The sequence below is a fragment of the Dendropsophus ebraccatus genome, chromosome 8, assembly GCF_027789765.1.
Source record: "Dendropsophus ebraccatus isolate aDenEbr1 chromosome 8, aDenEbr1.pat, whole genome shotgun sequence".
Classification (NCBI taxonomy): Eukaryota; Metazoa; Chordata; class Amphibia; order Anura; family Hylidae; genus Dendropsophus; species Dendropsophus ebraccatus.
In genome coordinates, this window is record NC_091461.1 from 92,118,032 (window position 1) to 92,135,822 (window position 17,791).

The 17,791-nt window shown below is 40.2% G+C and overlaps 1 protein-coding gene across 3 annotated transcripts in view; it reads left to right on the top strand.

Moving 5' to 3' along the window:
- Positions 1-17,791, top strand: part of LOC138799565 (zinc finger protein 585A-like) — a 41,313-nt gene that overhangs the window by 20,286 nt on the left and 3,236 nt on the right. The window contains exons 1-7 of one of the 3 annotated variants that reach the window (XM_069980928.1): positions 7,875-7,928; positions 10,381-10,504; positions 10,602-10,763; positions 12,936-13,059; positions 14,858-14,955; positions 15,194-15,305; positions 17,147-17,244. The exons of 1 other annotated variant lie outside the window; for it this stretch is intronic. In XM_069980928.1, the coding sequence (XP_069837029.1) occupies positions 10,427-10,504; positions 10,602-10,763; positions 12,936-13,059; positions 14,858-14,955; positions 15,194-15,305; positions 17,147-17,244 (672 nt within the window). In that variant the 5' untranslated portion in view covers positions 7,875-7,928; positions 10,381-10,426. Of the gene's footprint in view, positions 1-7,874; positions 7,929-9,646; positions 10,505-10,601; positions 10,764-12,935; positions 13,060-14,857; positions 14,956-15,193; positions 15,306-17,146; positions 17,245-17,791 lie in introns of those variants that run through there. One more of the 3 variants, XM_069980927.1, reaches the window with a different exon arrangement.

Here is a 17,791-nt window from a genome sequence, read left to right on the forward strand (position 1 = left end):
AATCTGGGATTAGCGCCTAATTTACTATTTCCGGCTTTTTAAAAAGTCACACAAAAAAAGTTACATCTGGTCAGTACCAGGTGAATTTGCTTGCACAATTTTTGCTTTTTTGCACCTTTTTCTGTTTTTTGCATCTTTTTACTTAAATACATTCACTAAGGCAGTACAACATTTTAATAAAGTCACTAAATATTGGACCAAAATATACACCTATCCTCATAAGTACAGCTGGGACCACCAACAGATCTGACGACAGATTATCTGCCAAAGATTTGAAGCCAAACCCAGGAGTGGATTTGAAAAGAGGAGAAATCTCAGTCTTTCCTTTATGACCTGTTCTCTGTTTATAGTCTGTTCCTGGGTTTGGCTTCAAATCTTTGGCAGATAATCTGTCGTGAGATCTGTTGGTGTAATAGGGCCTTAAGAATGGGTGAGTGTTTACATGATTGAGGTTTTTGTTTGTCCTTTTCTGCCTAGATATTGGTTAACTGAATTGAGCATATGTTTACATTGGCATCGGCATTATCTTAGACAATCCCTTGGCACTCACTATGTGTTTATCCATTCGCTCTGTGTGGTCTGTATTTTTATATGCAATTTTATCAGTAGTTGGTAGTTTTTAATGTACAAATTTTATTTTATTTTTTTCCTAACACTGTTCTCTATCATGTTGTTATTACAATCATGGTGAATAAAGATTTATTTGTGATTATTCAAACTCTATGCCCATAGTCTGTTGTGTATCCATCTTTTGGATGGGTAGTTTTAGTTATTTTGTAGAGTGACACCTAGTGGTGCAGCTTAGTATTGTACCATATAGACATTTTAGGTTATTAACTCTCTCTACCGTGAGCCTTTTTTGTATATACCAATCCTCATTAGAATAGTCCTACAAATTAGACTTGTTAGTAAATGTCCCCCAATGTTTTGCACAAATTTAGAGATTTTTTAAGTTGTGCAAAAATCAAGTAATGAAAAATAATATTATTGTGCTATTGTATTCAGCCGCTGTGTGTATCTTCTACAGATGAATTCGGTAAGGAAGAAACATTAGAGAGATGTCCCAAGTCTTCTATATTGCAAAAATTATCCAAAGGATAATCCGAATGTCCCAGAGGATTATCAGGTAGATGGAATTACCAAGTCTTGGGTCAAAAAAAAAAATCTTTTATTTTTTTTTATTTTTTATCTTGCAATATTTAAGTAGGAGATGAAGTACACTGAACAATCACTGTATAAGAACAGCTGGCACCTTGTGACCAGTAACATGATACTGTGTGGTAGCTGCTTCACAGTCATTGCTCACATAATGCATTGAGTGTCTTTGCCAAGGGCAGATTATTGGGTCTCGAAGCTTGATGGTGGTCTCTGGACCATGATATCATGAGTGTACCAAGACTAAAGTAACCATGGACACACATGCAAGAGAAGATCACACAGTTGTGGGCCATGTGAGGTTGATCTGAGAGGTGGCCATTGGATGGCACCATTGGTATCTCAGTAATGATGTACCACAGTGAACTGATTGAGCCAGCAGTACAAGAGAAACTTCCAAAATAACCATGCAGCCTGCCTTGCATTGATTGAAGTTTAGTAGCTGAAAACCAACAGGATACCCCTGACAACCCAGTATCATCACAAACAACGCCAATGGGCCAAGGAAAGATCTCAATGGACCTTGGACATATGACAGAAGGTAGTATGGAGTAATAAGTCCCATTTTTCTCTTGATTGGGTCTGCATATCGCGTAAAGGGCACAAAGCTGTACCATGTGGGTGCATTTTGGGGGGTTCAACAGGCCGTGGTGCTGATATCATGGTCTGGGGAGCATAACATGCCCTAGGAGCATTGGTCATCTTGCCAAAATCCTTGAAACCTCTTGGATGACCATCTGCACCCATATCTTCGAGAGGTCTTCCCCAGCCACAGTGACATCTTCCAACAGGACAGTGCTTTATGCCATTGGGCTCGAAACGCTAAGCGAATTGTTGGAGGGACATGATAAAGAAATTCACAGCCTGCCTTAACCCCCAAACTTGCCTTGGGACGTGCTGGGATGGGCTGTGAGATGAGCTCCTTCTGCTTCACAAAGCAGACATGAGTCCAGTTGAGTATGGGGGATGTTTACCATCTTGTGAAACCTGTTCCCTGACGTCTATGAGTTATGACTAGAGATGAGCGAACAATCGGCATTTGATTAGCTGGGGCTGCTGAACTTGGATAAAGCTCTAAGGTTGTCTGGAAAACATGGATACAGCCAATGACTATATCCATGTTTTCCACATAGCCTTAGGGCTTTATCACACTTCAGCAGCCACCGCTAATCCAATGCCGAACGTTCGGGTTCGGATGGACTCGAGGTGGACCATCTCATTATTGATTGTTCCTAGTACAGTTATTGTTCAGCATAAAATAATCCATCCATAATATATCTCTCTAGTATAAATGTATACTGCTGTATACTGCTGTCATTATATAGTATTCTCCAACTCTCCGCTTAATCGCACACAATTTGTTTGGTGAATTAGGTAGCAAACCATTAAATGCGGATAACGTCACATTCTTACAGGTCAGTCTCCCTAGTAGTTTTTTTTTTTTTTTTTTAATTCTCCCACATTAGTTCAATCTAGAAAAGGGCTTCCAATTGGGACTCCTGGATTCATCATCCTCTATTAGAGTATGTTCAGTATACATGTCCTTATAGCCATGGTCTTCATCTGAGGTCCTGTCATTGTGTTATACAGTAGACTATACCTATAGAAATTACCCATTGACTATATAGATTTGTAATTTACTTTTATTTGAAGATCTCAAGTCTTTCCATACTTATCAGCTGCTGTATGTCCTGCAGGAAGTGGTGTATTCTTTCCAGTCTGAGGCTAGGTTCAGACTCTTTATCGAGAGGTGGTGGAGCTCTCTATACTATACTGTGCCTGAGGTCAATGGTCAACCCTGTACCAGGGGTAAAAAATACAAAAGTGGCCAAAATAAATAAATATGACTAATCCTCAGAGAAACTTTACCAGAAATGGATATGTTGTTTTAATGATAATAAAATAAGGGTCAATAAAAAGACACAATAGTATCCTAACATTAATATACTAACCACTAAGCCCAGATGGTGTATCAAATAACTTAAAAAATATATAAAATATATATATGCACAACATATGAGTCTCTTTTGATGGTATATAGAGTGACCCAGATAAAAGTCTTTTCAGTTGTATCAAAAGTCACAATGTAATAGAGAGAAAAGGATTGGTGTATTACACCTCTCACCAGACTTTGGTCACTGCAGTATTGCGCTGTACAACTGATCCGGTGGGTAGTTTGTGACCCGTAGTGCGCCGCGCATAAGCCGCTCTATCTCAGGATTTTCTATGGCGAAGTTAAAGGATCGTCTCGGGCAGGGCTGTGTTGGCTTCGACGTTATTTTAAAATGAAGCTGCGCTGTTTACAGCTTGTTCCTGCTACCTGCAGCTGTGGTCTTAATGGAGTCGGGCTTGGTGCCGCGCGGGAATCCTCCTGTCAATCACCGTGCCGTGATATATGATCTTTCCAGCTGCTTGGACCAGGATCGTAATGTTGCAGTGGTATAGGTCTAGGAGAGTGTGCTGACTGTACCAGATGAATATTGCTTTTCTAAACGCGTTTCAAGGCAAACCAGGGCCTCTTCATCAGTAGCTACTGTTGAAAAGAAAACACCACTTCCTACAGGACATACAGCAGCTGATAAGTATGGGAAGGCTTTGGATTTTTAAATAGAAGTAAATTACAAATCTATATAACTTTCTGAAACCAGTTGATTTAAAAGAAAACAATTTTCGCTGGACAACCCCTTTAATAAGAAGAAAGAAAACAGTTCTTACAAAAAAAGGGGTACGACTGCTAAGCTAACAGGGTGTGACTATGAATCATATAGCTCCATAGCTTACCATTTACACTCATTTTACAGTTAAATTCCTGCCCATCTGACAATTCACTTAACCCCTTAACGACCGCGGACATATATTAACGTCCTGCGGTCGTCAAGGGAGTTCAGAGCTGGGCCGCACGGCAACCCCGATCTGAACCGCCGCGGTCCCAGGTGCTGCATGTAGCCCGGGGCCGCAGCTATTAGCGGGCACGGTCCGATTACCGTGCCCGCTAATCAGGTAATCTGATGCAGCAGCCGGAAGCAATCGAGTGCCCATCTCATCGATCAATGCTGTATATCTATACAGCATAGATCTCAATGAGAAATCAGTGTATTTATACTAGAAGTCCCCCAGGGTGTAAGCACAAAAAAATCCCAAAGTGCAAAATTGCGCATTTTTGGTCACATCAGATCCAGGAAAATTTTAATGAAAAGTGATCAAAAAGTTGCATATGCGCAATAAAGGTACTGATAGTTATATGTTGCTTCCTCTTGCTCCTCGCATGTCATCTCCATCAATTATCAACAGCTCACACCAACACAGTGGTTTAAAGGGGTTATCCAGCGCTACAAAAACATGGCCACTTTTACCCCTACTGTTGTCTCCAGTTCAGGTGTGGTTTGCAATTAAGCTCCATTTACTTCAATGGAACTGAGTTTCAAAACCCCACCCAAACTGGAGACAATAGTAGGGGGAAAGTGGCCATGTTTTTGTAGCGCTGGATAACCCCTTTAAAGCTTTCTCTCTCACACAAAGCTGGACTGGCCTGTAAGGCACAGGAAACCAGTTAGATTATGCCCGTTGGTACCAGGTTCCTGCGATCCTTCACAGGTGGTACCCCACAGTTCCTTTTGCGTGCTGGCGTTGTGGGCGAGCTGGGGGAACTATGACACATCTGGTCGGAGTGTCCGACCAGATGGAAAAATGTTCTTCGCATCACTCACACGGTCACAGGCATTGTCATCCCCAACACCCCAGAAGTGGTGCTTCCATTTATGTTTTCCACAGCCCAGACCGTTTTAAGAAATCCCTTATGCGTCACCTACTTTAGGCAGCTAATACAGTGGTGCCCCGACAGTGGAAGACCACTGAGCCCCCAACTCTGGATGACTGGTATGCTGAGGTTACCCAGATCCATTATATGGAAAATCTACGGCCTTGGTTTCTCCATTCCTCCTGCTAGAGCAAAATGTGTACCATCTAGAGATGAGCGAACCTCGAGCATGCACAAGTCCATCCGAACCCGATCATTCGGCATTTGATTAGCGGTGGCTGCTGAAGTTGGATAAAGCTCCAAGGTTTTCTGGAAAACATGGATATAGTCATTGGCTGTATCCATGTTTTCCACATAGCCTTAAAGGGGTATTCCAGGATATTTTGACATTTACTCTACAGATTAGTCTTGTAATAAAATTAATTTGTCTCATTAGTTTCTATTACGAATTTTGTCTCTTTCTCGCAATTTTTACATGAGTCACGTGGTCCTGTGACGTCACCGAACCGGAAGAGTGCTGACTTGCCGACTCAGCCGGCCTCTAGTTAGATATTCACTTAGCAGGCTTCAGAGCCTTACAAACGGCCCTCCCTGAGCACGGGACGTCACATGACGCCCTGTTCCAGAGCTAGCCTGTCAGTGTAATCACCTCAATCCTCTCGGCCCCCCTCCCTGTGTAATGATTACGGACCCCTCAGCCCCGGCCCCCCTCTCTCTGTAAATCATTGCGGACCCCCCGGCCTCGTCCCCCCTCCCTGTGTAATGATTGCACCCCCCTCTCTGTAATGATTGCGGACCCCTCCCGGCCGCGTCCCCCGACCCTGTGTAAACATTACGATATACAGATCACTCACCCCCTGGTGTAAGCCTGTTGCATCGCTGGACCCGATTTCGGCGCCTTTTTCAAGCAGCTATCCTCAGCTGACAGGCGCTCTGTGTGAGGCAGGAGAGATTCCTTTCCTGCTTCGTACAGAGATCGCCCGATACAACTCAGCTGACAGGCGCTCTGTACGAAGCAGGAAAGGAATCTCTCCTGCCTCACACAGAGCGCCTGTCAGCTGAGGATAGCTGCTTGAAAAAGGCGCCGAAATCGGGTCCAGCGATGCAACAGGCTTACACCAGGGGGTGAGTGATCTGTATATCGTAATGTTTACACAGGGATGGGGGACGCGGCCGGGAGGGGTCCGCAATCATTACAGAGAGGGGGGGGGGGCGCAATCATTACACAGGGAGGGGGGACGCGGCCGGGGGGTCCACAATCATTACAGAGAGATGGGGGCCGGGGCTAAGGAGTCCGCAATCATTACAGAGAGAGGGGGGCCGGGGCTGAGGGGTCCGCAATCATTACACAGGGAGGGGGGCCGAGAGGATTGAGGTGATTACACTGACAGGCCAGCTCTGGAACAGGGCGTCATGTGATGTCCCGTGCTCAGGGAGGGCCGTGTGTAAGGCTCTGAAGCCTGCTAAGTGAATATCTAACTAGAGGCAAGCTGAGTCGGCAAGTCAGCACTCTTCCGGTTCGGTGACGTCACAGGACCACGTGACTCATGTAAAAATTGCGAGAAAGAGACAAAATTCGTAATAGAAACTAATGAGACAAATTGATTATATTACAAGACTAATCTGTAGAGTAAATGTCAAAATATCCTGGAATACCCCTTTAAGGCTTTATCCAACTTCAGCAGCCACCGCTAATCAAATGCCGAACGTTGGGGTTCGGATGGACTCGAGCATGCTCCAGGTTCGCTCATCTCTAGTACCATTTCACTGAGCTACTTAAAACATCTCTTGATTCTTCCCCATCTTTATCTCCATCCCTTTCTTATGCCTTTTGCCTCTCCTCCCCTCTTTCTCCTTTTTTTTTAATTATTCTCCCTCACAGTCTAGCTGGTCCTTTTTTTTTTTAGTGCTCACACCAGTATGTTTCTACAGGATTGTTTCAGTTTGTTTTCTAAGAGAGTATCGCTCACTGATATTGTTTCTTATGTTTCAAAAGCTGGACTTGAGTATATCGCCTATTGAGCTTGACACCTTTGAGATATCATTAAACATTGTTCTACCTTTTGATCTTTTCGACTACACTTATCTAGGTGTGTAATCTAACACGTGACTATGTGATGGATGATTTTTCTGTTATGGAATTTCGGGGCATAACGTTTTTTGTTTTCCTCTTTTTATTGTATGTTACATTGACAACAATAAAACCTTAAATTAAAAAAAAAAAAAAACCTTTGTCTTTCTCTGTCTGACGGATATCTATGCATTGCAGGTTGCATTGATGTTGTATTACCATGCTCTAGTATCTTTATATACAGGGGTTGGGCTATTGTTTACTTCTTACTTGGAGTGTTGTATTTTTACCCGTTGACCCACACCCATTTGTATATATGTCATATCTCGTTTCCCAACTAGGAAATTGGTAATTATTTTTTACCATTTGGAGAGAGATAGTAGCACACCGTATTGTGGTGATGCTATATGGTTGTTTTTGTTTTTGATTTTTTTTATCCCTATTTTTGTCTGTGCTTTAGGGTGCCTTCACACGTACCGTATCGGTGCGTATTTATCGCTGCGAGTTTCTCGCACATAAATCCACAGTGAAACTGATTGCTATAAAGTCAATGTATGTGAATTCTCACTGCGTGTTTGGTGCGGTTTTTACATGCGAGTTTTGATTTTCACAGGAGAGTTTAACACCACAAAAAACACAGCTACTTTTGTGCGAGTTTTGTGCGATAAATATGCAGCGATATGGTATGTGTGAAGGGACCCTTAATAAAGATTTGTTTAATATACCTCATTTATAGTGGGTGTGCTGCATATTCATGCTAGTCTTTTTTTTCTTTTTCTTTTTTTTTTGTCATGATCACATGGTCATGACATCACCAAAGGTCCTTTAGCATCTCTGGCATCACAGCGGGCAGCCTAACTCCTCCCATATATTACTGATCACATGGTTATGACATCATCACAGGTCCTTTAGCCCAGCATCTACTGATTAGTGATCAGGATAAGTGTAATCATTGTTATTATTACATTTTATGTCATATTGCCTCTCTGTACAGAGTGTATGCAGTGTATAGAGAGTGCTGTTTTGTATATGATTTCAGTATTGTATATAATACAGTATGTGTAATATACAGTGTATATATATATATATATATATATATATATATATGTGTATATAGTAGAGTATGTATGAGATACAGTGTATATGTATATAGAACAGTATGTATGACCGTGTATATGTATAATGTGTATATAATACAGTATGTGTAAGATACAGTGTATATATATATATAAATATATATATATATATATATATATATATATATATATGTGTGTGTATATAGTAGAGTATGTATGAGATACAGTGTATGGCTGGGTTCACACTACGTATATTTCAGGCAGTATTTGGTCCTCATAGCAACCAAAACCAGGAGTGGATTGAAAACACAGAAAGGCTCTGTTCACACAATGGTGAAATTGAGTGGATGGCCGTCATATAACGGTAAATAACGGCCATTATTTCGATATAACAGCCGTTGTTTTAAAATAACAGCAAATATTTGCCATTAAATGGCGGCCATCCACTCAATTACAACATTGTGTGAACAGAGCCTTTCTGTGTTTTCAATCCACTCCTGGTTTTGGTTGCTATACAGCCTCAAATATACGTAGTGTGAACCCAGCCTATATGTATATAGAACATTATGTATAACAGTGTATATGTATAATGTGTATATAATACAGTATGTATGAGAGTGTATATGTATAATGTGTATATAATACAGTATGTGTAAGATACAGTGTATATATATATGTGTATATAGTAGAGTATGTATGAGATACAGTGTATATGTATATAGAACAGTATGTATAACAGTGTATATGTATAATGTGTATATAATACAGTATGTGTAAGATACAGTGTATATATATATATGTGTATATAGTAGAGTATGTATGAGATACAGTGTATATGTATATAGAACAGTATGTATGACCGTGTATATGTATAATGTGTATATAATACAGTATTATGAGAGTGTATATGTATAATGTGTATATAATACAGTATGTGTAAGATACAGTGTATATATATATGTGTATATAGTAGAGTATGTATGAGATACAGTGTATATGTATATAGAACAGTATGTATGACCGTGTATATGTATAATGTGTATATAATACAGTATGTGTAAGATACAGTGTATATATATGTGTATATAGTAGAGTATGTATGAGATACAGTGTATATGTATATAGAACAGTATTTATAACAGTGTATATGTATAATGTGTATATAATACAGTATTATGAGAGTGTATATGTATAATGTGTATATAATACAGTATGTGTAAGATACAGTGTATATATATATATGTGTATATAGTAGAGTATGTATGAGATACAGTGTATATGTATATAGAAAAGTATGTATGACCGTGTATATGTATAATGTGTATATAATACAGTATGTGTAAGATACAGTGTATATAGTAGAGTATGTATGAGATACAGTGTATATGTATAATGTGTATATAGTACAGTATGTATGAGATGCAGTGTATATGTATAATGTGTATATAGTACAGTATGTATGAGATGCAGTGTATATGTATAATGTGTATATAGTACAGTATGTATGAGATACAGTGTATATGTATAATGTGTATATAGTAGAATATGTATGAGATACAGTGTATATGTATAATGTGTATATAGTAGAGTATGTATGAGATGCAGTGTATATGTATAATGTGTATATAATACAGTATGTGTAAGATACAGTGTATGTGTATATAGTAGAGTATGTATGAGATACAGTGTATATGTATATAGAACAGTATGTATGACCGTGTATATGTATAATGTGTATATAATACAGTATGTGTAAGATACAGTGTATATAGTAGAGTATGTATGAGATACAGTATTTATGACAGTGTATATGTATAATGTGTATATAGTACAGTACACGTAAGATACAGTGTATATGTATATAGTACAGTGTGTATGAGAGAATATATGTATAATGTGTATATAGTACAGTATGTGTAAGTTACAGTGTATATTTATGTATATAGTACAGTATGTATGAGATACAGTGTATATGTATAATGTGTATATAGTAGAATATGTATGAGATACAGTGTATGTGTATAGTACAGTATGAGATACAGTGTATATAATATGTATATAATGCAGGGTTGTTTGAAGCCATGTAACTGTTCATGTTATATAAGCTTTTAACATGCAGATAGAACAAACTCATCAATTTTATCATCATTTAACCTCTTTCCAATTATTGGCAATGTTGTCTTTGTTTTTTTTTTTCCATTTCCATCTTCTTAAGCCACACCATCTATACGTTCCCATCTACAAAGCCATAAGGGGCCTGTCTTGTGGGACAATATTATAATTCATATAGGATGCATGTTCACTCTTCCTTTCCCCTCTAGTTCTTTTACTAGAAAAATTGTTATTTTCCTGACTGACCTACTAAGGATGGACAAGGAAAGAAGAAAGATGGCTGAGAGGATATTAAACCTCACACTGGAGATCATCTACCTGCTGACCGGAGAGGTGAGGGATGATGAGAATCATATCATGTGTCATATCCTATGACTGGAGAGATGAAGGGAATGTATAAAGTGAGACCATTGTCTCTCTCCATGTACAGGATTACATAGTAGTGAAGAAGATGACTGATGAGGATGAAGCATATAGCGGGGGCCAAGTTCCTATCATGGTGTCTCCATCTCAGTCACTGATATATGAGGGGAACAGATATCAGGAGATCCTAGACCTCACCAACAAGATCACAGAGCTGCTGACTGGAGAGGTGAGTGCTGATGGAAACATCAGGGAAAGCTGATTGCTGTAGCATAGTGTGTATATAGGAAAAACAGGCATAGGGAACCTGTCAGTACATTTATGCTGCACTACAGCAGGCAATATCATTTAGGTGCTCCGATTCTAATAAACTCTGTTATACTGTAAAGCATTGCAGCAGTTTTAGTAAGTGCCATAATCTGGTCAAGGCACCACCACTATGACACAGCAGTGTACAGTGCAGACAGCAGGCCTGTGACATATTCCCTGGCCCTTTAACTGGGAGTGCTCCTGATGAGCGTTTGCAGCGGTGGGGCTGTGCACAGCTCGCTCTTGTGGCCGGAAGCTGCATTCTGCTTCCGGTCACTAGAGGTCTCTCTCACCCTCTGCATTCCCATGCGGAGCAGGAGAGTGACGTCACCGGCAGAGTCCTGAGAGGAAGGAGAAGCCTGAGAGGAAGGAGGCCTGAAGCACAAAGCTTGAGTATGTGCTGATAGGAGGGGGGGGGAGGCTAGCTGGCAGGGAAGGTGTTAATCATGGGAGGAAGTGCTCTCTGCAGGGATGCAGACAGGGCCGTGGGTGAACTGGTAAACAGGGGGGGGGGAGGGAGGGGGGATCAGGGGTGTAACTCCTCTGAGTGTGTATATATCTCCATTCAGTGTATACAGCAGTGTATTATATACTAATCCTCCTCCTGAGTGTATATATATCTCCATTCAGTGTATACAGCAGTGTATTATATACTTATCCTCCTCCTGAGTGTGTATATATCTCCTTTCAGTGTATACAGCAGTGTATTATATACTTATCCTCCTCCTGAGTGTGTATGTATCTCCTTTCAGTGTATACAGCAGTGTATTATATACTTATCCTCCTCCTGAGTGTGTATGTATCTCCATTCAGTGTATACAGCAGTGTATTATATACTTATCCTCCTCCTGAGTGTGTATATCTCTCCATTCAGTGTATACAGCAGTGTATTATATACTTATCCTCCTCCTGAGTGTGTATATATCTCCATTCAGTGTATACAGCAGTGTGTTATATACTTATCCTCCTCCTGAGTGTGTATGTATCTCCATTCAGTGTATACAGCAGTGTATTATATACTTATCTTCCTCCTGAGTGTGTATATATCGCTCCATTGTTGTCTCCCTGTATACTGTATAATACAATATACAGGGAAACAACATGGTTTATATATAGAGAAGGGCAAAACAACATGTCTTATATATACAGAGGGGCAACAACATGACTATTTTATTATATATGAACCATGTTGTTTCCCTGTATACTGTATACAGGGAAACAACATGGTTCTCATATATAATAGTCATGTTGTTGCCCCTCTGTATATATAAGATGTTGTTTTGCCCTTCTCTATATATATATATGCCATGTTGATTCCCTGTATAATGTATTACACAGTATACATACAGGGAAACAACATGGTTCTGTATATAATAGTCATGTTGTTGCCCCTCTGTCTATATGAGACATGTTGTTTTGCCCTTCTCTATATATAAGCCGTGTTGTTTCCCTGTATACTGTATAATACAGTATACACAGACTCCCTGTATTATACAGTATACAGGGAGACAACATGGCGTATATGCTGAGGGACAGCAACATGTCTCATATATAGAGAGGGGCACCAATATATATTAATTAGGCTTTTACCCACCACCTGTATACCCCACATATACCTGTACCCCACATATTTATGGTTGTACACATATATCACTATTTTAGGCTATATAACCACCTACCTACTGCTCCACCCTTATACCTGTATCTATATGGTAGATAAATAGGTGGTAAGGTATATTGCCTATAATAGTGATATACTGTATCTGTGCAACATATTTGACAATCACTATTATAGGCAATATACCTTACCAGATAAGGGGGTTTTGATGGCGGCGGCGGCCGCTGGGGGGGGGGGGGGCAATTCGCACCTCTGCCCAGGGGCCCATAATGCTGTTAAGACGGCCCTGCCTATAGAGTGGACCTAACATTTGTTGCTATAAACAACAGGACCCCTGGGCAGACCCAATGACTTTGTCAGGTGGAAATACCCCTTAAATTGTGTGCTTGTTCCACTGCGGAAGCCTGGATGTATCAAATCTTCCATGATTTACCCCTTTTTCCTTTGCTGATTTTTCACCTTTGTATGTATCAGGTTCCTATAAGATGCGAGGATGTCACTGTCTTTTTCTCTATTGAGGAGTGGGAGTATTTAGAAGGACACAAGGATCAGTATGAGGATTTTATAATGGGACATAAGCAGTCTGGCACAGCATCGGGTAAGAAGATATCTCCCCAATCCTTGTTATACTGTAATACCAATGTTATATGCAATATCTATTTTTATACCATTAGGCGATTAGAAGTTGCAAAGTATTCCAAAGTAAGATATGAGGTCAAACATTTGCTTTAATTATGGTTTGGAATTGTTTGGATTCCCATTATTACCTGTCAGTATAGCTCGAACACTGCAGGTGGGTAAAACCATTCTCGAATGTGATGGCCTTTGGTTTTGTAAGGTTGCCACAATATTGGAACATCAAGCGGTCAGTAGCCATTAAAGCTTGTGGACTCATTTATGTCAATTGCATGTTCATTTGCAGAAATGGTTAATGTTAAAAGTATACTCACTCCTTGGTCTGTCCATTTTTCTCCTATGTTTTCTTTCTTGGAGTGGGAAGACAAATTTTACATAATTTTGGATTTATTGAATAGGAAATACCAAACTCATTGCTGCAGGTCTGAGCTCCAAAACTCTCACCAATCATAAAAACTGAGACATGTGCTGCGTTTACATGGAACGATTATCGTGCGAATTTGCACGATATCGATCGGATTTGAACGATAATCGTACGTGTAAACACAGCAAACGATCAAGCGACGAGCGAGAAATCGTTCATTTTGATCTTACAACTCTCTCAACTCGTCGTTCGCAAAAAATTCGCAAATCGTTCCGTGTAAACAGTCGTTCACCTATGTGCGAGATAGGCTTAAGCGATCGCAAAACAATTTTCCGTACGATATATATCGTTCCGTCTAAACGCTGATTGTTATTAAAAAAAAATTGTTACTTCGAAATCGTTAATCGTACGATCAGGCGAATTATCGTTACGTGTAAATGCAACATTAGTTGTCCCCACAATAAATGGAGTGCTTACCACTCCTGCGTCCCGTTCATACTCTATAGCAGTGATTTTCAACCTTTGAGCCGCGGCACACTTTTTATACTTAAAAAATCCCGGGGCACACCACCAACCAAAATGGCACAAAATGACACTAAAACAGTACATATTATATATATAGTTAATAATATAGATTCTAAATGTATTTATACTCACTCACTGCTTCTTTCCACCATACTTCTCCCCCCCTGCTTCTCTCCTGTGCTTCTCTCCACCCACCATACTTCTCCCCCCTGCTTCTCTCCTGTGCTTCTCTCCACCATACTTCTCCCCCCTGCTTCTCTCCTGTGCTTCTCTCCCCCATGCTTCTCTCCTGTGCTTCTCTCCACCATACTTCTCCCCCCTGCTTCTCTCCTGTGCTTCTCTCCACCATACTTCTCCCCCCTGCTTCTCTCCTGTGCTTCTCTCCCCTGTGCTTCCCATACTTCTCTCCCCCCTGCCTCTCTCCATCAAACTTCTCTCCCCCCTGCTTCTCTCCGCTGTTTCTCTCCCCCATCCCCATGTTTCTCTCCCCCCTGCTTCTCTCCCGTTTCTCCCCCATCCCCAGGTTTCTCTCCCCCATTGTTTTCTCCTGTTTCACAGGGGCACCATAGTTTGGGGAACTTTCCCTGCGGCACACCCGACCATGTGTCGCGGCACACTAGTTGAAAATCACTGCTCTATACTACTGCTTTGAGGTGTTCAGTGGCCCCATAGAGAATGAATAGAGCAGTGGCTGCACAGGCCCAGTGTGAACTCCATCCATTGTGGGGACAATGCCCCACATTCTCTGTATCACTGGGGGTCCTACTGTATATTTTGTCAAATTTCCACCAAAGTTAAACATTAACTGAATAATTAATTTAAAAAACATATAGGCCACTGTGTTTGGTCACTATGTGTGTATCCTCTACAGGTGAATCCAGTAAGGAACAAACACCAGAGCGATGTCTCAGTCCTCTATTTTCTGAAGATTATCCAAAGAAAAATCAGACTGTCCCCCAGGACCATCAGGTAAAGTGCTGAGTATGACAGTGTTCCCTATACAGTCATATATATCAGTGTTGTTCTGACATTTTAGGAAGGTGATGAGCTGAAACTATGAGATTATTATGTGACTTCCTGATATAAATATAAAAATAATTCTATTGTCAGAATATTCTGTTGTCAGGCTGCTGGTGATAGGTGTGTATTCATTTTAGACTTCCGCAGATGTCTCATTTGTACATTTTTTCCATCTGTGGTGAATTAGGATACAAATGTGAATAGTATAAAGGCTGAAGATATAAGAAAAGAATACAAGACATATGTGTGTGTAACCCAGCAATGTAAGGAGGAGGAGATTCCTACAGATATCAGCGCAGGTGAGTGATAACCATTACCTATTGTACTTGTTCAGTCTCTATAGTCATCTCTTATTTTATCTTCAGTTTCAAAAGATTTCCCTGGACCCATCATTGCTAGAGATGAGCGAACCGGGTTCGGGTTCGAGTCGATCCGAACCCAAACGTTCGGTATTTGATTAGTTGGGGCTGCAGAACTTGGATAAAGCTCTAAGGTTGTCTGGAAAACATGGATACAACCAATGACTATATTCATGTTTTCCACATAGCCTTAGGGCTTTATCCAACTTCAGCAGCCACCGCTAATCAAATGCCGAAAGTTCGGGTTCCGATCGACTCGAGCATGCTCGAGGTTTGCTCATCTCAAATCATTGCCCATTGGGCTCCTCTTCTCCCTCCTTCACAGGCTGACAGGCTGCTGTGTATGTGGACACATAGCAGCCAACCACCAGTTCCTGCTGAGGGGGATGGGGGGAGCACTCTCCTCATAACCATATTCTCTCATCACTCCTTTTAGCCCAATGGCACAATGGTTTTGTGAGTTTTTTTCCGTTTATAGGAGAATACACGTGGACTATTGTGTTTAGTACATAGTTGTGCTCAAAAGTTTACATACCCCGGCAGAATTTTTGCTTTCTTGTTCTTTTTTCAGAGAATATGAAAAATAACACAAAAACTTTTTTTTTTTCCATTCGTGGTTAGTGGTTCGGTAAAACCATTTATTCTCTTTATTTAATTATACTATTGATACTTTGAGGCATTTGCATAGTAATGGCTTTCTTCTGGCAACTGTGTTTCCTTATTGTGCATCTTGAGGCTGGGTTCACACTATGTATATTTGAGGCTGTATTTGGTCCTCATGTCAGGTCCTCATAGCAACCAAAACTAGGAGTGGATTGAAAACACAGAAAGGCTCTGTCCACACAATGTTGAAATTGAGTGGATGGCCGCCATATAACGGTAAATAACTTCCATTATTTCAATACAACAGCCGTTGTTTTAAAATAACAGCACATATTTGCCATTAAATGACGGGCATCCACTCAATTACAACATTATGTGAACAGATCCTTTCTGTGTTTTCAATCCACTCCTTGTTTTGGTTGCTATACAGCCTCAAACATACAGCCTCAAATATACGTAGTGTGAACATAGCCTTAAACAGCCATACTGCTAGTTTTCATAGAGTTCTGTATTTCAGCTGATGTTGTTTGTGGGTTTTTCTTTGCATCTTGAACAATTTTTCTGGCAGTTGTGGCCAAAATTTTTGTTGGTCTACCTGACTGTGGTTTGGTTTTACAGAGCCCCTGATTTTCCATTTGTTTATCACATTTTGAACAATGCTGACTGGTATCATCAATTCCTTGGATATCAGAACAAAGTGAAGGTTCTGGAGTGGCCATCTCAGTCTCCTGACCTCAATATCATTGAGCTACTCTGGGGAGATCTCAAGCGTGCAGTTCATGCAAAACAGCCCAGGAATTTACAGGAACTGGAGGCTTTTTGCCAAGAAGAATAGGCAGTTTTAGCATCTGAGAAAATAAAGAGCCTTATCCACAACTACCACAAAAGACTTCAAGCTGTCATTGATGTTAGAGGGGACAATACATGGTATTAAGAACTGGGGTAATTAAACTTTTGATCATGGTTTTCTGGTTGTCATTATGATTTAAACAGAGAAAACCCATTAGTATGACAATAAATGGCTTCACCCAACCACTAACCATGATTGGGAAAAAGTTTTTGTGTTATCATTCATATTCTCTGGAAAAAGGACAAGAAAGCAAAAATTCTGCATGGTGTATGTAAACTTTTGAGCACAACTGTATAAATATATTACAGTATGTATGTGTCTTCTACAGAAGAATCGCATAAGGAAGAAACACTAGAGACCTTCCCCAGTCCTCTATATTTTAAGAATTATCCAGAGGAGAATCAGCATGCCCCACAGGATCATCAGGTAGCTGAAATTACAAAATGCTTTATATGTCGATTTATGACAATCTCCAGTCATGAATTTCAACATTTAGGGGTAAATTTATCTTTCTTATTGCGCCATCATTCTGGCATATTTTGTGTTTTTGCACAGGACATAAAAATTTACTGCTATTTACTGGCATTCTCGCATTCATCTCATAAGTATTTAAATTCGCACAAGCATCACAGTGACTTTGAAAAATTTTAGAAGTTCTAATAAAAGTAAAATTTTAAGCCACTGGGGACCCTGGTATATAATCTAGTCCTCTAGTACCAATCTCAATTGTGCAATTTTTGACATTTTTCACTCAGTGGGTGTGGTTTAAATTGGCTATTTTGCACATGGTCAGGAGATTTTTATACAGCATGTAAAAAGTGTGCTGGTGTAAACATTCTTGTACAAATGATAAATATGTCGTTGTCCCCCCCCCCTCCCAATATTTAGGCAGGTGACAAACTACTGAAATTGGGATTTTAATATTTAGTTCACCTGTTATGAATATATACTGCTGCCACAGAATATGTTATGA